Below are 24,704 nucleotides of genomic sequence, written 5' to 3'. Positions count from 1 at the left end.
CCAACTACATATTTCTTTCAAAAATAACATATGCTCTCTACTACCTGTGCATTTCTTTAAGGCAGGTGTTTTATGGTCCTGATACTGTGCACCAGTTAGCAGTTTGTAGCTTCTGGATATTCTTCAAGAATAGCTCCACATAGGCTCAGTTCAAACAACACGTTTCTCAACAGTGGTTTTAGAACTCCACGGTGTTGTTTTATACCACCATTGAGAAATGTGTTGTCTGGCAGGAAAACAGTGGAGTTTTTTTGGGTGGGTGGGGGAAACACTCCATGCAGAATATCCATGCTGTGCAGAGGAGAGTTCCTGCACAACTGTTGTGTTGCGTGTTGTATGGCGGGCTCCGTGGAGTTTTCCGTTGCATTGAGTTGGCTTTTCCACTGGCTACAGGGTTGCCTGGCAAGAGCAGCGAAAGGAGCGAATGCCGCTCTAGGAGAGCTGCCCGGATTGGCGTGGTTTTTTTTGCAGCAGTGGCTGATGAGATGCCATCGGGAGGACCCGGGGAGGAGAGAGGGTGGAGGATCTGTCAATCAAACGTTGTGATGGATTTTACTCAACTCTGCAGTAGCACACATTCACACAATGGTGGAGGTAGAACATGCTGTGTGGGGAGTACCCCCTAAAAACTCAACCATTGAGTGGAGTTTTCACACTGCATTGACTAATGTGTTGTCTGAACTGAGCCATAGAGTGCATTGCCATAGTCTAAACGTAGCATAAGCAAGGCCTGGATAATTCTGCAGATGCACTCCTTGCTACCACTTCCACCTAAAGACCCAGCAACAACATAGGATCAGAGAGTACTCCCAAGCTACTTACTGTTTCCTACCCCCCTTCCCAAAGCTTTGTTTCCACTGGTGAATAGTATAGCAAAACAGCAAAGGGGGATTTTGAGTGAGAAAGCCAAAGTGGAAAGGATTAAGTAGTCTGCTTTGAGTAAGTCACCCAGGATTTTTGGGCCTCTTCACATTCATTGTCTGAGGGCCACTGATTCCTGACCTGGCCTTTTGTGCTTCTGGATTCAGTTTTCTTCCTTAATGTTTCTCCCATCATGTTGACCTTTCTGGTTGCCATTATAGCTGGACCTTGGTTTCCTACTTAAGGTGAGCTCCTCTTTCTCTAGGCGGCAGCAGATTGTTCTCCAGGCTTTTTGCACCCATAGAGAAAAGTATGGCATACCTAGGCCAGTGTGCATAGACTTCTTAAGGTCTGTCTGCATCCTACATTAGAAATCACTTTGCCTTTTCTGCTTCAGAATGAATGAATGTGTTGCTTGGCCCCAAAATGTCTCATCGTAGGCTGGTTCCAAGCTTATGTTAATAGGTATTGTTAGTAATGTATTATTACTGAAACCTGCAATGTGTAAAAAGATTGTAAAACAGCTCCTTGGAGAATCCAGAGAATTTCATAGGGAGTTTCTCAGGTTCCTGTTGGCATGGATATTATTTAATATCTGTTTAAATAATATACTTGCTGAGAGAATTGTCCAGTGGCTTGGAGTGCAATGTTGTCAGTATTGCCATGGTTGGGTATATGTAAATTAGCAGGACCTCTGTATGTGCTCTCCTTCCTATCAGTGAAGAGGTAAGGAGGGGAGTGCTAAGCGGCCGTTTGTAGAAGAGTGTCTCTTTCCCTTAAGGACCAGGTATAGCTGTGTATGGACAGGTGTGTGTGTGTGGGGGGGGGTATTCCATCAGTCCCAAGAAAGGGTTATGAATGTATACACACATTGAACTGAGTAGGGCTTACTCATGAAGAGGCATGTATAGGATTGGATTGTAAATAAGGGACAGTGGTTCAACAACCTTTCTTCTGTTACAGGTATTCAAAACAAAAGCAGTGCAGTTAGCAGGAAAACTGCTTCCAGCCTTCAACACGCCCACAGGGATTCCTTGGGCAATGGTGAATCTGAAAAGGTATGAGATTTAGGGAGAGGATTATACTAGTAATCAGGAGTAGTGGAAAACATACGTTTGGCAACTCCTAGTAGATTTGGACTGCTCAAGGGTTGCTGAGGGATTCTCTGCATATTCAGTATATACATGGTGTGATGTCTTTCTTTCATAATAGTTATAGTGTCATGTTAAGCTGTCTACACTATTCAAGTGATAACTTTCCCTGTTGGTGCTACCTCATTGCTTTTTAAAAAAATATTTCAATTACTTTTTCTGTGTCTTTTCCTTTCATTTTCTAATTAGTTCTTTTTCTTATCAGTGGGGTCGGTCGCAATTGGGGCTGGGCTTCTGCTGGCAGCAGCATCCTGTCAGAGTTTGGTACACTTCACATGGAATTTGTACACCTGAGCTACCTAACTGGCAACCCGGTCTACTATGAAAAGGTTAGTTTTGTACTTTCTTTCAAGTGTGTTTTAAGATTTTTCATGACACTGGCGTGATAATATAGATGCAATGCACTAATATTAAAATGTACATACTTCTAAGTAGATGTGCTGTGGTGATGACTTTTTTCTTTCATTTAGGTCATGCATATTCGTAAACTACTTCAAAAAATGGACCGCCCCAATGGGCTTTATCCAAACTACTTGAATCCAAGGACTGGCCGTTGGGGGCAGCGTGAGTATTTCCTTTGCGCGTACAGCATATACAAATGAAGAAAACAGTTCGAGCATCACAGCCAAACCATTTTTTAGCCATTCTGCTCTCTCTTTGCATGCCCCAGTTTTGTCCCTCGCTTCCTGGTTAATGGTAATTGCAATTTGACGTGATGTCCAAGGCTGGTGCCCCATGGCTACCTGAAACATTGTTCACTTCTAAAGTAGAATTGGAAATCAAGTTCAAACCACCATGGTTTACAGTTCTAGTTTGGAAGGAAACAGTGATTTGAGGAAAGCTGAAATTTAGTAGAGCTCTAGTGCAAGACAGTCTGATGTCTGAAAATAGGATTCTTCTCTATCTCTTGCTCAAAATGTAGGTATTCAGATGTGCTCTAAACTGTTAAGGAACTTTCACTTTAATAAGTAATATATTTCATACACATGTGAAATTTACATATGTAAAACAGCAATTTTACATTTTCCGCTCTGCCTTCTGGGCAGAAGGATGAAATATACCCCCAAGTTAGTTAAATACTTCAGTTTTTGCTTGAAAAGTAACATTTGGGAAATACATTCCCCACAACTAGAAGAGTCTAAAAATGGGACACTTTGCAATCCTATGCACACACGCCCTAGAGTAAGCCCTATTGAACAGAGAGCGACTTGCATAGGATTACACTCTAATGCTCTAAACCTGAAACCTGAAATAGCGCAGAGTACAGAGCTAAACCCTAGCCCTTGAATAGAAAGGAGGCGGGCCTTTTTTGATAGCCAGTGACCGTAGGAAAATTAGTAGCCGTGATGACTGCTTCGGCTTTCACTGGGAAAACATCTTAATTGTGTAAAACAATAGACAAAAATACATAAAATATGTTATTTGTTTACTTGATTGGTTCCCCACCTTTCTACCAAGAAAAATAGGTTTGACACATAAAGGCTCAAATTGACCAGACAGAATCTATAACGTTTTGAAATAATTTTTGGGAGCATAACTGAAAAGATGCAGAATACACAGTGCAAAATCTGTATGTAAAAAATGGAAATATCTTGTTTTTTTTAGATTCACTTCAAGATACCATTGTTTATAAAGGCCAAGATGTCTTTGGTGTATTATAAGCCAAATTTTTCCTCATTTAGCTAGCTACCTGATACCAATCAATGCTTAGTCATAACTATATTGAGGTCACATTGCCAGTGTTCACCAATACTCCCCCCCTTATTTTTTAGGAAGGATAGATTCAGGGATGCTTGAAATTCTCCAAATGTTATTCAAAGCTCAGTTCAGCTCACTGCCATTCTTGTTTGCAATCTGCTTCTTTGGTACATTCGTGTGCACTTTCCCCTAATGCCTAAAAGTGTGAAAATGCTAAAACAACAACAACAACAACAACAACCATAGCATTTTCATAGCAATTGTGAAAAATCGTAGAAAAAAGTTCATTCTCTCCCTGTGTGGAAATTTATTCAGTCTGAGTGTTTGCTGCTGGATCAGAGATTAAGGATTTTTGTCTATTTTATTAGATATTAGGGAACTATTACATTTAAGTTCTGTCTTACAGGGCCAAAGCATTGGTAAACTAATCTATGAGAGGTGGACTTGCTTTCTTCTATTAGTGATAAAAGATTTAGTATTCAGAATACTAAATATTTGAACTACAAGGATTGTGGATGTAGGTTCCAAGAAAATGAGAACAAGGGGAACCTTGGTCCTTTTAAATATATTGCTGGAGTGGGGTGAAATATGTTTAAATCATTAGTTGATTTATCCAGACTGAGGCCTTTGCCTTTGCAAGTACAGGTAGTATTGCATTCACTCACTTTCAAACTTTATTTATTTATTACATATTTATACTGCCCAGCAGCCAAGGCTCTCTGGGCAATTTACAATTAAAACCATAGTATACATACTCTCTCTCCTTCTTTGTTGCAGATCACACATCCATGGGTGGTTTGGGAGACAGTTTCTATGAGTACTTGCTGAAAGCCTGGTTGATGTCAGATAAGATGGACATGGAGGCAAGGAAAATGTATGATGATGCTATTGAGGTGATTATAGTGCACGGATTCCCCCCAACAATAAAAATGTTGATAGTTTTTATTTAATGATTTCTCTGTGTTTTGATTAATGTTTGAAACTGGTGTGAAAATATGAAGTTGACCAAACTGAATACATCCTGCTGACGACATATTGTGACTTACCAGATGTTTGATAAACTCGACTCCCTTCTCCACCTATCCCTGTTTTTGCAGTCTCAGACAGCCATGAAAAGCAGAAGGTTCATCAAGTTCCTACAGGCCACAACACTCGCCTAGTAGGTTGCAGTTGGGTCGATAGTCGCCATCAATGACCAGCTACATAGATTCTGTGAATATAGTAGGGACTGGGTTGTGACTTCCCACTCTGAACTGTTTCAACAGTATTATAGCTGGACAAATATTTGCTGCCCTCCTGAACGTGACTTTCTAGGCTCTTCATTTTAATGGCTAAGCATGTGCAATTGGATATGTAATTGCCCCCTAAATGTTAGATTTGAGCGAAGTATTGTAGTTCTTTTGGTTCCTACAAGCACTGCAGTCTCAGAATAGCTGTTGAATTAGAGAGCTCCAAAGAACATCATTTGCAAGAATTAGCCTTAAGTCATTTGCAGACAGAAATACCAAGGGTCTGCTTCCTTTTGCAGCCATTCTTATGATTATTATTTTAATTTTTTTTTGGACAGGATTTATATCTATCTCTGAATCATAAATAAAATGTTTGCTGTTTCCAGATCTTGTGACAGATATTTTGTGCATACATGGAGATAAAACTTCATAATGTGAAGTAAAAAGAGTCTGTGGCACCTTAAAGACTAAAGGTATTTTATGATTAAAGGTGCCACAGACTCTGTTGCTTCTTGTACTACAGACTAACACGGCTGCCCCATTTGAATAAATTAAAGTAATTAAAAGGAGTCAATTAACTGTACAATTCTGTGAGTAAAGAGAAACCTTGGAACTGGCCCTGAGCCCAGACTTCCAAGCTACTTCCTGTTCGGTTGTGTAGTGGTCTTCTCTTAATGAAGCTACAGGTTCTAGAACAGTTGTCCCTATATTTTTGTTGTAATTTCTTGGTTTGATTCCTGTTTTATTTATTTATTTATTTATTTATTACATTTCTATACCGCCCAATAGCCGGAGCTCTCTGGGCGGTTCACAAAAATTAAAAACATTCAAAGTATAAAACAACAGTATAAAACCGTAATATAAAATACAATATAAAAGCTCAACCAGATAAAAACAGCAGCAATGCAAAATTACAAATTTAAAACACCAAGTTAAAATATATTTATAGACTGTTAAAATACTGGGAGAATAAAAAGGTCTTCACTTGGCGTCTAAAAGCATATAATGTAGGTGCCAAGTGCCAAACTTAAACTTTGGCACTTAAGTGCCAAACTTAAATGATTGATTAAGTTTGCCTTCTACTGGCTGACTCAACTCCAGTAAAGAGTCTGCTTTGCCAATCTTTTAGCTGTCCTCTGACTTCTGGAAGAACAAATGGAATTTCTCAGTTAATCAGCACTGATCGAAGTTTCATCCTACGTTTTTGTTGTTATGATGGGTTATAGAAGGTGCATTTTATTTAGCAGCTTCAACATAATTCTAAGAATTATTTATGCTTTTAAATTCAAGAGCACCATTGACAGGTTTGTGTTGCTTTTTGTGATTGTAGACTTCTTAAATGTTCACAAACAAGTTACTGTTCTCCTCCCATCACCCTTGCTTGAAGTGCACAGGGCTTGTATATTTGGAGTTAGTGACTGACAAAGCAATCCTCACCCCCAGATCTGCTGACTGGAAGAGGGTAAGATGGGGCCAGATCAGCTCCGCCGCTTCAGAGAGGAGGTCTGCCAGTGAGGGGAGCACATCAGCCCGAGAAGCTTGAGAAAAGGGTCTGCAGGTGTAAATCTACTGTAGGTTCTCCTAGATGGGTCATTCCAAAGGCAGAGCCTAGGTTTCCAACTGAGGAGGTCCAGGATCAGGCTTTTTGTCTACACCAGCCTCAGACCGGCATCGGTATTTTATTGCCTGTTGAAAGCAACAGGAAAGAAAATTGGGGGCAGGAAGAGGGGTGGTTTGCTGCCAAGAACGAAAACACAAATCATAGAATCATAGAATAGCAGAGTTGGAAGGGGCCTACAAGGCCATCGAGTCCAACCCCCTGCTCAATGCAGAAATCCACCCTAAAGCATCCCTGACAGGTGGTTGTCCAGCTGCCTCTTGAAGGCCTCTAGTGTGGGAGAGCCCACCACCTCACTAGGTAACTGATTCCATTGTCGTACCTTGGAAGTGGGAGAGCATCTGCCTCCTGCCAAGCCCCCCACTTCTAGGGTTATTTCTAAGCCCATATTTATTGTGTGTACACAGCCTAGAACCCTGACTGCCTCCATTTGTCCCATAACCTGGAAATGTTGCTCACTGCCCTGTGAGCAGAAGAATGAGATATAAATATTAAATGATAATTTGTCCTAAACAGTGTGGTTTAAGAACTGCTGGGAGGTTGTTTATTTTACGTATAGTATTAGATTAGGGTTCACCATTTGATCATCCAAAATATTGTCCAAAAATAGTCAGGTATCTATATAGCATTTATGTTGTCAAAACAACGACAAAATACTTCAAAAAGTTAAATAAATTAAGCATTGTGAAACAATTAAATTAAAACAAGTGATGACTATATAACTTTTAAGAATATAAAGTTAGGTCTCTATTATTGACAACAATTTATGTTCCTGTTTGTAGATTCAATTTAATTTGCAATTTAATTTACTATGTTTATATCCCCCCCTTCAAAATGCTCAGGGCAGTATACATGGCTTCCCATCCCATCTTTTATTATAATAAACCTGTGAGGTAGGTTATGCTGAGGGAGGGATTGGCAAAAGCCATACAGTGAATTTTATGACTGTGTTTGGACGTGGTTTTGAACCAGGGTCTCCTGGTCCAACACTGTTTGGTGGTGGCCTGTGGAGAGGAGCTTTACTATCCTGTTTGATTTGCCTTCTGAGTGCTACAGGGCATAGAATCATAGAATAGCAGAGTTGGAAGGGACCTACAAGGCCATCGAGTCCAACCCCCTGCTCAATGCAGGAATCCACCCTAAAGCATCCCTGACAGATGGTTGTCCAGCTACCTCTTGAAGGCCTCTAGTGTGGGAGAGCCCACAACCTCCCTAGGTAACTGATTCCATTGTCTTACTGCTCTAACAGTCAGGACGTTTTTCCTGATGTTCAGCTGGAATCTGGTTTCCTTTAACTTGAGCCCGTTATTCCGTGTCTTGCACTCTGGGAGGATCAAGAAGAGATCCTGGCCCTCCTCTGTGTGACAACCTTTTAAGTATTTGAAGAGTGCTATCATGTCTCCCCTCCATCTTCTCTTCTCCAGGCTAAACCTGCCCAGTTCTTTCAGTCTCTCTTCATAGGGCTTTGTTTCCAGACCCCTGACCATCCTGGTTGCCCTCCTCTGAACACGCTCCAGCTTGTCTGCGTCCTTCTTGAATTGTGGAGCCCAGAACTGGACGCAATACTCTAGATGAGGCCTAACCTGGGCCGAATAGAGAGGAACCAGTACCTCATGTGATTTGGAAGCTATATTTCTATTAATGCAGCCCAAAATAGCATTTGCCTTTCTTGCAGCCATATCGCACTGTTGGCTCGTATTCAGCTTGTGATCTACAACAATTCCAAGATCCTTCTCGTTTGTAGTATTGCTGAGCCAAGTATCCCTCATCTTGTAACTGTGCCTTCGGTTTCTATTTCCTAGATGTAGAACTTGTAGAGTGAAGGCAAATAGCCTTCACTCATGAGCTTGTCACTAAATGGCACTGTATTAAAATTTAAAAGGTTAGCTGCTGCCTACATAGAAGCATTCTTAGTTTTATGCAATATTTTACTACAGTTAAAGAATAGTTGGCCAAATGATAATATTTGACCAGTAATAAAGCTAAACAGACGTACAGGAGCAGTAATCTTGCCAGTTAATGCAAAAATCAAGACACACATTTTTACAGTAATCTATTTATTTATTTTATTTATTTATTTTATTACGTTTATATACCGCCCCACAGCCGAAGCTCTCTGGGCAGTTTACAACAATTAAAAATAGTAAACATTAAAAGTATACAAAATTTTAAAAAACATAAAAACAACAATCTAGGAAAGAAACGGAAGCAACCTCAAGTAAATGCAGGCTTTAGTCTTGGAGATCTTCATGGCTGTTGGCTGAAGTGCTGCAGTGTAACAGAAGCCAAAGCTCTGACCTCTTAACTGTGCAAGAGTTCAACTGTTGGCACAAGGTCCTATGGATCAAAGGTCTGTGGGTTTCATTGGGAGTACTTGACCACAGTACTGATAAACGGTTAGGCAGAGGGGACAGAATGTCCTGTCCTATAAGTCCCACCAGCCTTAGCCAGCATAGCCAATAGTGAGGAATGGTGGGAATTGAAGGCCAAATGGCTGGAGAGCCACAAATTGCCTACACTGCTTTAGAAGGAACCTGCACCCAGATGAATTCTAACCAACCCATACCACACCAAACAGTTTCTGGGGGAAAGAGAAAACTGTTTCTGGGAACACTCAAAGGTATAACTCTTCCCAACTTTTCTGTGGGAAGGATGAAGGGGAGTAGGTGTTTAGCTCCCATCCTATATGACAGAGCAAGAACTACATAACTTTGCTTCCTTTCTCACCACTCCCTTTGGCAGAGAGGGAAGAAGAAGAGCAGCTCCTTAGGTCCCAAACCCTCTCTTCTGTAAGCTTATTGTGCTTATCCATTTGTATGAATAAGTATGTAGTTCTTTGGTGCCTAGCAAGAGAGAAAAATCTTGGGAAACATTTTAATACAAAGCATTAAAACGCACTTATGATATGGAATATTTCGGCACTTTAAGTAAATGAAGTGTATTGATTTTCTCCCTGCAGGCCATAGAGAAGCATCTTATCAGAAAGTCCAATGGAGGCCTCACGTTTATTGGGGAGTGGAAGAATGGACATCTTGAGAGAAAGATGGGCCATCTTACCTGCTTCGCTGGGGGAATGTTTGCGCTTGGAGCAGATGGGTCCCGAGAAGATAAGGCCGGACACTACCTTCAACTTGGAGCAGAGATTGCACATACGTGTCATGAATCATATGACAGGACAAGTACGCGTTCTTGCCTGTCTTGGGTTTTGACTGTTGTCTTTTCCTTAATATTTGCCCTTGCCAATTGTAATGGGACTAATTTGGAGCAGTCGAATGTAGACAGAAAGTGGGGAGAGGGTGTCAGTTTCACAAGAGATTTGTTTTTAGCTCATGACTCTGATATTTGGCTTGAATGGAGAGTGTGCTATGTGTATTTTGACAAGAGAAACTGCATAAACACCATAGGTTTCTGGGACTCATTAATTGTGGGAAACTAGAAGATGAGGCTATTAAATCCAACAATAAAAACAACCCTGTGAGGTATGTTGGGCTGAGAGTTTGTGACTGGCCCAAGACCACCCAGTGAGCTTCCACGGCTGAGTGGGAACCCGGATTTCCCGACTCCCAGTCCAACCCTCTAACCACAACACCAACTAGCTTATTTGAAGACTAAATATAAAATCACATGCATATTTGTTTATAAATAAGTCCTATTGAACAAAATGAGACTTGCCTCTGAGTAAACATTTATAGAATAGAAGTGTTAACAATGGTCCAGAATGTCTAGAAGCAAGAGAGGAGAGTAATCCTTATGGTCCCTGGAGAGTGTCCCAGGGATCATAGGATTCTTTAGAGTCTCCCCTCCAAAGCCATAGACACTGCTCCGACCTCGGAAGGGTGGGCTCTGGAATGTCTTCTCATGGACTTCAACTCCCACGATCTCAAGCAGAGGATAATGTCACAGCATCAAGATGCTAGCTGAATCTCCTTTCACTTTTGAACAAAGTGCAGGGTATGTGGGGTGGGGGTGGGCTTCTCACATCCCAACAGCCACCTGGCCCACAAGGTAGCCTTTTGCCCCTTGTGGGGTGGAACTGGCTGCTAGGACATAATAGGAATAGATTGAGCAGCGTGGGGAGGAAGGAGGGGATATGGTTCACCTTACGTGGCCCCAACCCTATTGGGCCCAGTTTATTTTTGGATAAGCACCTTGCTACTCACTCATCACTAGAAGTAGTCCAGACAGAATTTAAAACATTTTGCTTCAGTGTTCATTCTTCTGTGGATCCAAGGCTTCTCCAATGCTGGGGCTGAAAATTGACAGGCCGAACGGGAACATAAAACCCTCTGTGGGTGTACATTTCTCTAAACTTCAGCAAGTTTTAGATTTCTCTCAGATTAGAAAAGGCCAGGTCAAAATTGCAGGGACTGTTACAGATATTAGTAGCACAAAATACTTGTGACCATTAAAAACAAACATAGGTTAATATTTTTCTCTAACTAGCATACGTGATATAGAAATTCCATAAAGTTTTGATGGTTTACATTTCCCCCCCCGTTTCCTCTGCAGCATTAAAACTGGGCCCTGAAGCTTTCAAGTTTGATGGTGGTGTGGAGGCAGTAGCAGTGCGACAGAATGAAAAATACTACATTTTAAGGCCCGAGGTGATAGAAACCTATTGGTATATGTGGCGATTCACACATGATCCCAAATACAGGCAATGGGGCTGGGAGGCAGCACAGGTAACTATAGACTGCTTTTCCTTACGGAAGTCAAAATGTTTACTGACAATCTGTCTCAAGTGTAAAAACATTGTGTTTCTGGATAGTTGCCTCCTTCACAGGTGTTGAAACTAAAAAAAATGGGGAAATGAATTAACTACACATCAAACTAGTACTAAGGATGAAACATCAAGAGTTTTGATTCCTAGTTCCTTTTCCTATCAATTGGTCATAAAAACTTTACTTACATAGAAAATTACATTATGATAAAAAGTGCTATTGTAAAGACCTGCTCTACAAGTAATAAAATTGAGCTGTAAAATGAACATTGGAATAAAATGAATTCTGTACATTCATACAATTGAAAATTGGGCCATTTTTTTTTTCAGTTGGAGCTTGTTGGAACACACCATGAGAGCTAAAACACAAGACAATAGTATCACCCCACTGGATTACACCATTTCAGACTTTGGGGGTGCCACCTGTCTGAATGATGCCCCATATAAGAATCTCCCCACAACCAAAAATGTAGGGTGTTAGGGAGCGTCTGACATGACATGTGGAGAAGGAACTTATGTATGATTTAGATATTCCAAGTGCAGTCGGATTTGGTGCAGTCCATGAAATTAATTCTCTTTATTTTGTATTCTAGTTCTAAGTCATATTTTGTGTTACATATAGACCTAGGTGTGGCTATATTATCAAGACGTCATGTATGTCATGTTAGAGATGGAGCTGGGCAATCAAATGTAATAGCAGAGTTTAATTACTGGTGAAATAATCATAAGAACAAGAGGCATCCCTTAACTTATGCTAAACATTTGTGCTAATCTTAATATGCTGTCTCTGATCTCAAGATCGTTCCGTTAAACATGCAAAAACAGTTGGGTACAAAATCTTTTAAAAGAGGAATTTAGGAATAGGGTTCCATATTTCTACTGGTTTGTGAGAACAGATTAAACAAACTTTTTGGCTATAATATTCTGAGGATTGCTATCATTTTCATAAGGGGCCATGTTCATATCCCCTGTACAACTGCTACCTTTTCTTGAAGTTACAAAGTCCTGGGGTTAGTCTTGTTTTTCTAGACCCAGTTGTGAAGAACTGTCTGGTAAAGGCTTTGTTGTGTTTCCCCGTTTCGTACAGGCCATTGACAAGTACTGCCGAGTGAGTGGTGGATTTTCTGGTGTGAAGGATGTCTATTCCTCAGCTCCTACATATGATGATGTACAGCAAAGCTTCTTTCTTGCTGAAACACTCAAGTAAGCAGGTTTTTCTTCTTTGTATTTGTCTAACCTTGGAACAGTGAAGAACATAGAATGATACCCAATTCTTATAGGGTTGTTGTTCATTTAATTATTGTCTTTTTTAATTTATTTTTTGTAAACTACACTGGAAAATGAAAGGCAGTATAAAATGTTTTAAATGAATAAATATAATATTCTGAGTCAACAAATGACCTATTTATGGGGGAGGGTAAACCACAGTGGAATACATAGGATGTAACAAAACAAACCGACTAACATAAAGGCACAATGTAGTGAAAGTATAAGAAGAATATTAATAAATCATGTATTAATTAGTGACCAGGCAAAAGTTGCACATTTTCAGAACCAATGTTTCTGAGATTCTGAAACTGCAATACTTTCCGGGTTCTTAATTATCATTTTTGCTGTTAGATGTTTGACAAGCAGCGCATGAAGCCAGGGACTGAAGCCAGGATCTGTTCCTCTCAGCATCAACTGAGTCCTACTTTGTGCACCTCTCACCACCCCCAAGGGGGACAGAGAGGCTCCCAACGTGCGAGATAGAGCAGCTTCTCCTCACATTAGCCAAATTCATTTCTCTGTGCTGTGAGGGAGGCATGGAGTTTCATGCCTTCCAGTTCAGAGGAAGGCAAAATACGTGGGGTGGTCTCATGACATCAGTGGGTGTGGCCACAGCCGCTGTTGTCATTCAGCCTGCAGAGAGCGTAGGGGACAGCAGTTCAACCCCCTGCCTTAAAGTAGTTCCCCACCCCTTGTCTGGAGTGAAGAATCCTGAGATGCCTGAGAAATATGATTTTTGCTTACAGTAAATCTGCCTATTGGTTGCTAAGCATATCATTTGGTCTTTCAGAGTTGGGTTACCTTAAGGAGTTGTTCTCTGATAGTAACTTTTGCGATGTCATGTTCTTACACACGCACGCGCACGCACACACGCACACGCTCTGAGGTGTTAGACACACAGTATTTTAGTCTTATTACTATGGCACACTTTTATACTAGAACAGTATTCCTTAAACTTTGCTGTATTGAGGGTCACTGTTCTGGTTCATAGGAGGAAACTTGAAAGGGTTTTGATTTAAAACCCAGTTGCTGCATTTGCCTTCTCTGACTGTGATCCAGTGAAACTATATGGATACGTGGGGGATGGACGGACTGTGGATATGGCAGTATATTATCTAATGAGGACTCCTTGGGGTCTGAAAAGGAAAAATTCATTTTATTGGAATACATTGAGGCTTGCAGGACAACATCACAGGTTTCATCAGGAATTTTCTTGTGTTCACGTTGTAACAAAATGAACATAGAATTTATTTCAAAGAGAATACTTTGGACACTCATAGCACTATTTTTAATTATAACAAACCATACAATTTTAGTATAAATAATTCACTAAAAGTCTTCACAGTATGAAAAACGATCACAATTATTCACAAGAAAGAAAGAAAAATATGAAACATTTAATGGCATACTGAAAATTATTATTCTAAAACTCTACAAACAGAATCCACTTTCTTATAAATTCCACACACCCTTTGATTTCTCTTATAATGTCACCTTAGTCATGACAGCAATATGCTATATCTTTAAATAACATTCTGAAATAAGATGAGCATTACTTTTTTAATACATATCCTTGCTGTTGCCAGTAAATAAGGTATTAACCCCAAGTTGAATTCTGGCACTGTATTCTTCAAATAACATAATAAATGTACTTTTGGAACCACTGATAAAAAGTAGCCTGGAATTGCTTCAATTATCCTAATTACCTTCTCTCCAAAATCGCTTAATAACCAGACATGTCCAAAAAATATGAATCAAATCAACATGTGATGCAGAGCACAGAACCCACATCATCTCCCATATTGCAGATATCCTATGGGTGGGGGTGGGGGTGGGGGTAAGATACTATTAGTACTGAACTTTATAAAAACACTCCTTTAGGTCAACTGAAGTCAATCTAGATGGACCTTTTTTCCAGATCCACAGAGTCTCTTCTCTCAAGTCCCCATATTTTCTAATTAAAGTTCCAACATGCTTCATTTGAAAAAACACACAAAAAAACATGAAACGATGGGGACCTATTTCCATCTAATCTCACAAATTTCTTCCAACTCCATTATTAAAAATGGAGTACTCCATTATTAAAAATATTCTTGAGACCATTCCAGAATTTGTCCAACTGAAGATATCACTCAGCTGTTCTCTTACTGTGATAGTTTGTTCATTATAAAGAACAGAAGTCAAAGACGATAATCTATGGCTCAACCTAGATTCATATTTTATATTTTACAGCAGTATTAGTAGCTTTCTTGAAAAATATAAATTATGAAAAAAATGTATTTGAACTAGAATCTGTTAAACTATTAAAACAGTTCCCTCAGTTAATCAGGCAGCCGACTTTGAATTATGTTTTTTTTAAAGTAAGTTTAACACAAAAGAGAGGAGCCCTCACTGAAGAAACAAGAAGAAACAAAAGGATCCCAAAATATGATAAATAGAACTGTATACAAATTGATAATGATTGATTCTATATTATCAGGGATGTAAGAATACCCATATATGTAAACATATGCAAAAATTCATTCACGTTATACAATAAGTAATAAGTGAACAAAATGTAAATAGTCAACACACATTGAAATATAACACCAGTTTGAAATATAATACCAATTACATATATAATATGTAATACCATATTATATATGTATAATATATAATACCCATTACATAAATACGAGGCTCATAATCTGTACACTGAAATATATTACACAGGTCATTGAACAAACACTCATTAGAAGAGCATGAATGCAAATAGCCACTTTTAAACAATATCGTAAAATACATGAACCTGAACACACGTCTGTCTAACAAACACATCTACGTCTGTCTAAACGGTGACTCCGGATTGTGGAACTGTTTCAGACTTCCTCAGCAAAGAAATGTTTTGATTTCCATTAAAGAGTCATGACATAATCAAATGCGCTGTAAACTCTAACAACCGTGGTTGAATGGACATTCTAGGTGGAGGAAAGGATTTGAAGTATTGCTACAGAGGATAGCAATTTTAACAAGTTGTTTACTGAGGTAAAAGACCCCTTTTACCTTCCTGAATAGGATTTAAGAAGCTGTATTCTCCAGAGTGTTGCAAGGAGTGAAATCTAACCTGCAATATACCTTCTTTAAACCCTGTAATTCATAATTACTGAGGTTATATTGTTTAGACCAGACATGGTGACAAACTTTCCATTGCTCATTTGAACTTGTTTTCTTTCTTTGACTTTGCAGGTATTTGTATTTGCTGTTCTCCAATGATGATCTCCTACCTTTAGATCACTGGGTTTTTAACACAGAAGCTCATCCCCTGCCTGTTTTACATCTAGCCAACACAACACTTTCAGGAAACCATGCATATCGATAGAAACTGTTCCAGGACAAGGACAAAATACTTTATTTTAACTGTGTTTTGTTTACATGGACCACTTCAGACTTAAGGCTTGAGAGAAGACTGATGTGAGTTTAATTAATCGAGAACATTGAATCAAGAGAGAGGATCAAAACTGCACTCTTACGCATGTAGATAAATTTTAAAATTCCATTTTATACCTGACCAAAACGAATCTAGTGCAGCGTGTGTCAGAAAGAGACCTTGTATATTTGCAACTGAGAAGGTGGAGCATGGTGATGAAGGATTCAAAGGCTAAGGGAACATCCTTCCTGCCCAATGAGAGGAATGAGCTACAACTGGTACTCTTGATCTTTGTGGTGATCTGTCTTCTGCCCAGATGATGTGGCTTCCTGATATTTTGTCATTTGCTTTTTCTTTCGGTGACGGCATGAGCAAAACAATGACAGGCAACAAAAGTGCACTAATAGCACCCAGATTTGAAGCTGCTCTACTTGGTTTGAATTTTCTACTCTTCATCAGTCTATCCAGACTGGCAGCCATTCCCAGTGCCTCTTGAGACCCTTGCCTCCTTATTAATAATAATAATAATAATAATAATAATAATAATAATAATAAAATAATAATAATAATAATAATAAAAAGAATAATGACCAACCATGTGTTCTTGTTCATCAGTAAATGGGATATGGAAAGGATTGGCATTTTCTCTCAATCGTTCATTTTATGATTTGGGAAGCCTCATTCCTTGCAGAGTTGTTCCTTACACCATCGTGACAAAATCACTAGTGCGGTCTACCACTTGGTCAAGATTCCCTTCAACTGAGTTGCAATAACTTTGTCTATGAAGCTTGGAGTTTCATTCAGATCTCACTCTTTTTATTTGTACGGTATTCAAAAGTTGAAGAACTGTTCTTTAAGAGATGTTTTTTTACCAATCTAAAGTCCTCTGAGTAAGACTTGCCTGGGTATAATAGTGGTTGCTTTCTGGATTTTTTTGGTAAAAGTTGGAGTCTGAGAAGGAGTTGTCATTCGTCACGTACACAATAGCAGTCCTACCATTTGATCTCCAGGTAATTGGAAACATAACACCTATTGGTGTCTGTCATATTAGAGAACAGATCAAAAGGAATTTGAAAGGGATTTTTTTTTTACTTTGCAGTGCATTCTTGTCATTATAAATGCTATTGACAACAATTTGGGTTAGAAACTGCTTCTTTGATTTATACAAATGGGCTTGTCAGCTTCAATTAAAGGGAAGCTTTGGGCATGTTTTTCTGAGCAGGATATTTAAACGTTTCATGTGAATATTGTTCATGTATATTGGAATCTGATATCCTGGTGAATACAGATAACAAACCTTTATTTTTTGCTGTATGCATACCTTTTAAGGAGAGTGCTGAAATTCAAAAGTCTGGTCAAAAAGAACCTGTGTTGACCAAGTTATCCTATTGGAATCTTACCATGCCCCAAGGACATAACAGATCTGCAACTCAGTAAACCATTTAATTAGGTAACTGTTAACAAACACATGATCCAATTATAGTGAAATCTAAGTTAAATGTATTTCGCATATTGCAATCCCTTTGCTGGAGATCATTGTACCCAGTTTGCACTGGCACATTATCTACAGCTGAGGATCTGGGAATCTATCTGGCCAGGATCATGCTGCATTCTAATGAGAAATCCAGTGTCTTATGAATGCTTCTAGTCCACATAGTTGCAGAGATAAACCTAAGAAAATACTGGGAGTATTTATGGTATATTTAAAACATAGTCTAGGTGGAATTTTAGGCCTCAGGAAGTTGAGATTTCCTCAGCAGTTACCAGACACACACCCAGCCTCTAGGCCATGTTTTACTGTCCCTCCAGATCTGTTTTTCACATTTCTATACCCTACCATTTCCCTTCGGCTGTTTTCCTTTCCCAGTCTCTCAATAAGCTTGAAATCCTAAATTCTGCATGAAAAAAGCAAAGTATTTGAATAAGACCCTGTACAATTTTGGATACTTTAGTCCCAAGTTCTTTCAATTCTACAGTCCACTTGTAGAATTTGGTATATTTAACATAGAAATCTAGAACTGTTGTGTCTAGTACAGGGTTTAAAGTCAGAAATCTCTCTCCAGAAGCTGCCATTACTGCTTATGTCCAAAGTGTTTTGCTTAAAAACAATATACAAGGGGTGGCTAAAATTGTTCTCAACTTATATAGAATTGAATTGGGTTTGGAATTAAGCTGAATTTTTTTCAGCTACCTCATGCATATGGAAACTGCATAGGACATATAATCTTGGATCTATGTGCTTAGACATATCGCAGTACTGCTAAATTTGTCTGTCCCTTAAATCTATTAATACGAGGACTAATATTTTTTCCTTTTCCATTTTAGAGAAGAACTACGCACGACAATGTTATGTCTAAGAATACTTGCAGGGATTATCTGATCTTGCTTGCAGAGTAGCAATGATGGTGCTGGTGCTCTATGGTCCTTCTGTTCTGACCACCCTTATATTCAGACCACTGTGTATGCAGTTTGCCACACTTTCCTGTTTGCTCCTTTCCCTCTTTCCCTTACTGGTTAGCAGTGTGCATGAGTGCATATGTACATTGATTAATATAGGTGGGCAGTAGCTCTAAGCAATAAGTAACAGCTAACTGGTGCTCCCCAACCATTTTCTTAATCAGGCTGCTGAAACAAAGAAAGCTTAAAGGGAACTAGGAGTGGATTTTTGTGTGAAAGGACTATGATCTCAAATCTGGTAATGAAAACAAATTCCTGCGCTAAAGCCAAGTGCTCAGAGGCTCATTTTTCCTTAATTGCAAGTGTATGTCCATCCCAGCCCCACAGGACTGTTTTGCACTGGGTTCTGAATGGATTCTTAAAAAAATAATAAAGATTCCAGAAGGCTGATTTGTCTGCCCCTAAATAAAACCATCTGCAAAAAGGAATATTCATGTCCAATAATGAAATCACAGTACAAAAAGGAATCCTGAAGTGACCATGGATCACATCTACATTCTTTTTTGCATGGTGAATTAATGTACTCAGACGCATAGATAACTTGTATATGGGGTGGGGGAAAGAGCAGAAAAAATATGCAAACAGCTGTGGCGAAATATGCATACGTAAATGCAAAAATTAATATTAAACATGCTTCAGATTAAACTAGCTGTCAGAGCAGATAAGGCAGAGCCAACCTATGGAAAACACACACACACACACATGTACTGCACTGGACGCCTTCTCAGGCCAGTGTCAATGGGCAGGTGCTGAGGCTAACTTCCCTTCAGGGCCTCACTGCCATCCCCAGAACTCCCTGATCCTGCTTGTTGCTGACATCTGTTCACCTGCCCTCTCCAAGTTGAGGAGAATGAACAGCAGGTCAGCAGCCTCCACTCACCCACTGGGCAGCACTGTGGATTGGTCCTATAGCCAAGTGAATGAGTAGCAGCAATAATGAGGAAGCGGTGGGACTACTTAAGGGGTAGATCACCTTGAGAGCCTTTCGCATGAGAGCTCCCCCCTCCCCACTTTAAAAAGCCTGGAGCTGACAATGCCTTTGTTTATCTTTAGTCATGATATGGTTCCCCACCACCACCACCACCACCAGTCAGTGACATGGAATGGGGACAGGCCATGATATTGTAACTTAGTTAGAAGGACATGAAGAACAGACAAACGGGTGCCATTTTCAGCAGCATCCCAGTGCCTGTCACAAGTCCTGCTTATTTGACCCATGGTTAACCCATGGTTTGTTGCCCTATTTAGTGTTTACTTGTCAGAAAAAGAAACCATGTTTTGTTTTCTTGATCTCTGGGTTGTTCGTCAATGTCCTTCTTTACCCGTTCCCTCACTGTATCCTAAATGCCTTTGCAGTAGTACTGGCGGGGCTGGGTTCATTTATCACTCTTGCTTGCCACCTCTGTAGCCGGGACACACACACCCATAAATAACCCAGAGTTCTTAATTGAGCATAATTACAACTCATGGCTTAAACAACCCAGAGTTCACAACATAACAATAGGTTCTCTTTCTGGGTTGTTTGTGGTTGACCATGGTTTGTTAACGTGCCTGTGTTCACACATGACAACCCAGAATTCAACCTATGGGTTAAATAAACCATGGGTTAACATTACGTGTGAACTGGGTGAATGTAATTATTCTCTAAAATGCTTATACTCTGTGAAAAAATGTTTTGCTCCAAAGGGAAAGGGTCTGAAGAACATCTGTAGTGATCTCTCCTATGGTACATGTGAATCCATTGCTATAGTTAACATTACAAAAATAAAAGTTGTAGTTCAAAATAATTACTGCTACAAATAATAGTTGCTCAAGTTAATTCTGGCTTGCATTGGTATTGACTGGAAACCAGAAGATGAATGAAATTGCTACAATTGCTTTCCTAGCATCATTAAAACTAATTATCTAATTAGTATTTAATGACTTTAGGCAAGTACTTTTGTTCCATTTTAAAGGAGTGGTTTAAAATTAGATTTTCCACTCTTGTTATAATTGCTAGTAATCTGAGCTTTGCCCTTGGTTACTTGCTCTTGCAAGCATCTTTTGCATCAAGAGAACTGAGGGGAAAACACTATAATCAATCCAAGTTTGTTCTTATTCTTTTTCTGAACATACAAAACATAAAATCCTTGCCCTAAGAGTTCAGTGACAGAATTATAACAAGCCAGAATAGCCCAAACTCCTCATGCCCATCAGTACTTGCTTTCCCATTGCTGTGGCTTGAGTTACAAAACTGCTTACACTCATTTTCTCTAAATTTATACAAAGAGTTACTTCTATAACACGGAAAGGGTTGGTTTTAGTTCCTGAGCTACTTCAAAGTAAAGCAATAGAGATTTTCATTAATCAGATGCAATGTCATTTCTCTCTTGTTCAGTCATTTAACAAATTGCAAATAGTTGCTTGATCATCTAGTTTATTGTAGCACTTATTAGTTTTAGAGCTCCGGCTATTGGGCGGTATAGAAATGTAATTAATAAAATAAATAAATAAATAAATAAATACTGGCATTCCTGCTCTCCCTCTCAAATTATATATGCTACAGAGACAAGGACGCCATTAAATAGACTGTGCTTCCTTGTGATCACAGCTGTGAAGTGTTGCTCCAACTATAGCTTTCAGTTGACTCATTTTCTTGTTCCTTTTCCAAAATAAAGATAAATGAGGGATGAATTCATGCACTGTTACTTTCACATGATGAATATAGTTATCATTTGATAATGTAAACATGCAAAAGTACCTGTATCAAGTCACTACAGATCGATTAGGGCCATATATATGATGAGAGGCACATAACAATTGTTTGAACAGTGTATTGAGCTAGCTATTGTAATCTAGATGCAAGAAGGGTAGATCATTGTACTGAATTCTTGTTTTACAGAAGAAAAAAGGTACAAGAAAATCATTCAGTACTGGTGACATTCTACATACATAGCTGTAGGCTTTTTAAATCACTTTTCACATTTGGTTATTTACAGATCCTACATTCTAACCAAACACACAGGTAATAGTTTATCCCATATCTTTACAAAATGTCCACTCCACATCCTCAAAGAAACTCCTAACAATCTACTACTTACATATTACTACGGAATACCTTAGAGAGTATGGTTTATTACGGCTAGATCACACATGCATGTACATCACTATATATATTTTTTCGCATGAGACTACTGTGCATTTGTTGACGGGCAACTGAATATATGACCTGATTTAATTGGAAAGTATTGTTTGAGTTGATGTGAGGTGAGATGCAAATGCTCTGTGTGGTGTAATATCTCTGATGCCACACTTATGTGTGCAAATAATCACCTGATGTTGCAGTTATGCTGCAAGTGCAAATGTGAGCCAGGACTTACAGTTCAATGCGATGCATGTTTACTTGCAATGAGTCCCATTGTGTTTTGGATTGCGCCTTAGTATCTCTGCTGTGAAAACAGATGTGCAGTCTTTTTCCTATGCTAGACCAAGAACACACAGTGATTTAAACACCACATAGTCTCTAATCCTTTTGGGCTACACAGACACATGCACACCCGGTAGATGTTGCCTAAACGAAGAAATAGGGACCCAGGAGTGATTCATTTTTAATTACTCTTAATCATGTAGTTGTAAGAGTTGGTAAGATAGATGTTTGTTTCAGCAGGAATGTGCTATTCCTACTTGTTTAAATATATTTAGCCGGTTGGAATAATTTATGCACCCCCTCCCCCCACAAACTTTCTTATGTTTAAATGCCATAAATATATTGGGCATAATCCATCTAAGGACCCAATCAGCAGGGGCTGGATTAGTGCTGTGTTGGGCACTCCATATAAATAATACTTTTTGCGTTGCTTGTGTAACTCACAGGTACTTTTCATCCCAATAAAAATGGGGAAATAACAGAACAATTAAAAGGCTAGTCTTTCATGTATCATGTTGGTGAATATTTTTAGCCCATGACTTTTGGATCGCTGTTACAGATTGAATGATATTGGGCCTGGTCCATTCTTACAAATGAGGTTGTGCGGTTTTGACAAGCACTGGCCTAATGATAGCTCAACTTGATTTATGGTGCAAGCCTATACATGTCTACTCAGAAGTAAGTCCCGTTGAGTTCAAGAGGGCTTACTCCTAGGTAATTAGGAATCTGTGGATCTACTTTTAAACACTGTTATTAATAGTGGATATTGGCCAGTCATCCTGCCTCTATTTCACTTTCCTAAACTTTATATTTTTTTCTCTCCGAAATATTAAAAAGGCAAGAGTCAGACTTGTAAACTGGGGAACCTTTGGCTGTCTCTGACCTGACATTCTGCATACGTAATTTTTAAAAGTTTAAAAGTATTGTATATAAAAATAAAGAATGTCTTTAAAAGAAAGTATTTGCTGTGACCTTTTCCTTTTTTTGTATAGGATATGGGAAGAAAAAAAGTGGTCAGTGGGTAGGGTGGCTGCATTCAGTTAGTAGAGCGCCTCTTCGTTTTCTGCCATGCTCAGAATTCCCTAAGATGCATGAACCTCTTAGGGGCATTAACTGCAAGATGTTCTCTTGTGTAAATCCCCTTGATTCGGATATGTCTCCCCTTCAGTGGTGCCCCAAATCAGTCACAGCTTGCCGTGGCTGCCTTTGTGAAGGTATGAACAGTAAAATGAACATCCCTTGGTTCAATTAGATGTGAAGGCCTGGAAAAAAGTCAGGATATTTCCCACCATTTTTCCAACTAAAATTTTAGGGAACATTGGTGAAACAATAAAGAATGTTTCTTTTGGGATGAGTGAGGTGCTTCGTAAGACAAAATTTTATTTAAAATGTATAGTATGAAGACTTTTATGTGAGACAACCTGCAACATTAGAGAGTGACAGAGCCTATGTATAATATACATATACACTCAAAATATTTTCAGTGTTATATTCAAATATGTTGCTAGTTCTTAATACTGTGACTATATGGCACTTATTTCTTTAATTTACCACATAAATTGTGGTTTCTGTTCAACCTTTATTTTGTCCTACTTTTCAGATGGCAAAAACTAAGATACATGTGCTTAGGTATACCGTATTTCTTCGATTCTAAGACGCCATTGATTGTAAGACGCACACTAATTTCAGTACCACCAACAGAAAAAAAGCTTTGATTCTAAGAAATAATAAACGCACCCACGATTCTAAGACACACCCCGTTTTTAGAGATGTTTATATGGGGGGAAAGTACGTCTTAGAATCGAAGAAATATGGTATTATGTTGTGCTAGCGTAAGGGACCTCTAGCATTATCTGGCACAACATGATTCCCTGGAAAACAATCTCACCAGCTAACATTATTGGTGTTGTGCTGTAGGTCTCTTAGCACAATGTGTTAGGGTTCACACATGAGCTCAACATGAGCACAAATCACAAATGTGGTTTTCAGTCAGTTTTTACACTGACATACCTGCTTGCACTCTGAGATTAGGAGGTTTTGGGTATAGATGAACTTTTAGTCCCTGAGCACGACTACTCAATGTGTAACAACCGAGTGTCCAAAGCAACCATTTATTCTGTGCGTTATTTTCCCAGGATTTTTAGTTCTTCAGTCTTGTTTTAAAATGTGTGTGTGTGGGGGGTGTGTGTTTTTTTTAGATCTTTCTCTGCTGGTGGTAGTTAGGTAAATGAGCAGTGCAATCTTTCTAAAAACTACAGCTGCCCTAGACTCAAAGAGTATCTCTATGTTATCCCATTGTTTACCCAGGGCTGTTGTGTTTCCTGGTCCTTTGGCACGATTGATATGAGTTGGATTACACAAGAGGAGAGGGGTGACAAGGCGGAAGATCCTGCTGCTTCCCAGGGATCTGTCAGGGATGCTATAGGGTGGATTCCTGCATTGAGCAGGGGGTTGGACTCGATGGCCTTGTAGTAGGGTGACCATATTTTGGAAACCAAAAAGGAGGACAAAATGGTCGCCCCCAAGGGGGCGTGTCCAGTACCAAGGGGGTGTGCCCACCCGAACATAGCCTTGGTCACATGTCTGATTTTACAGCACACGTTTAAGACAAATCTGTTCTATATAACATCTTAATGTTAAAATCACTGAAATAAAGAACAAGTGAGAGATTCAATGTATCTGAAATTAACTTCACTCACTCCTACTTTTGTAGGTTTTGCTGTACTTTGAAGCTTTTGCTATACTCTCTGTGTTACATTCTCCCCTTCCCTCAAATATCTTTTCTGACTGTATCTTCACTCATTGCAAGCTGTTGTTGTTAACAGGGTTTTCTACTGGCCCCAGATCTGTTTCAAATTTGGTATGGCTAAAGCTCTACCTAAAAGCTAT

General features: G+C 39.2%; 1 protein-coding gene across 2 annotated transcripts in view; it reads left to right on the top strand.

Moving 5' to 3' along the window:
- The window catches only part of MAN1A2 (mannosidase alpha class 1A member 2), a 64,950-nt gene extending 42,174 nt beyond the window's left edge, over positions 1-22,776 (top strand). For both annotated transcript variants that reach the window (XM_063128924.1, XM_063128925.1), the window contains exons 6-13: positions 1,825-1,919; positions 2,218-2,341; positions 2,483-2,576; positions 4,488-4,603; positions 9,517-9,736; positions 11,067-11,239; positions 12,365-12,480; positions 15,772-22,776. In XM_063128924.1, coding sequence (XP_062984994.1) covers positions 1,825-1,919; positions 2,218-2,341; positions 2,483-2,576; positions 4,488-4,603; positions 9,517-9,736; positions 11,067-11,239; positions 12,365-12,480; positions 15,772-15,904 — 1,071 coding nt within the window. In that variant the 3' untranslated portion in view covers positions 15,905-22,776. The remainder of the gene's footprint in view (positions 1-1,824; positions 1,920-2,217; positions 2,342-2,482; positions 2,577-4,487; positions 4,604-9,516; positions 9,737-11,066; positions 11,240-12,364; positions 12,481-15,771) is intronic.
- Positions 22,777-24,704: the final 1,928 nt, after the last annotated feature.

The sequence above is a fragment of the Elgaria multicarinata genome, chromosome 6 (genome assembly GCF_023053635.1).
Source record: "Elgaria multicarinata webbii isolate HBS135686 ecotype San Diego chromosome 6, rElgMul1.1.pri, whole genome shotgun sequence".
In the NCBI taxonomy this organism is placed as follows: domain Eukaryota; kingdom Metazoa; phylum Chordata; class Lepidosauria; order Squamata; family Anguidae; genus Elgaria; species Elgaria multicarinata.
Note: the sequence above shows the minus strand (reverse complement) of the source record. Positions and strands in the feature narration are given on the sequence as shown.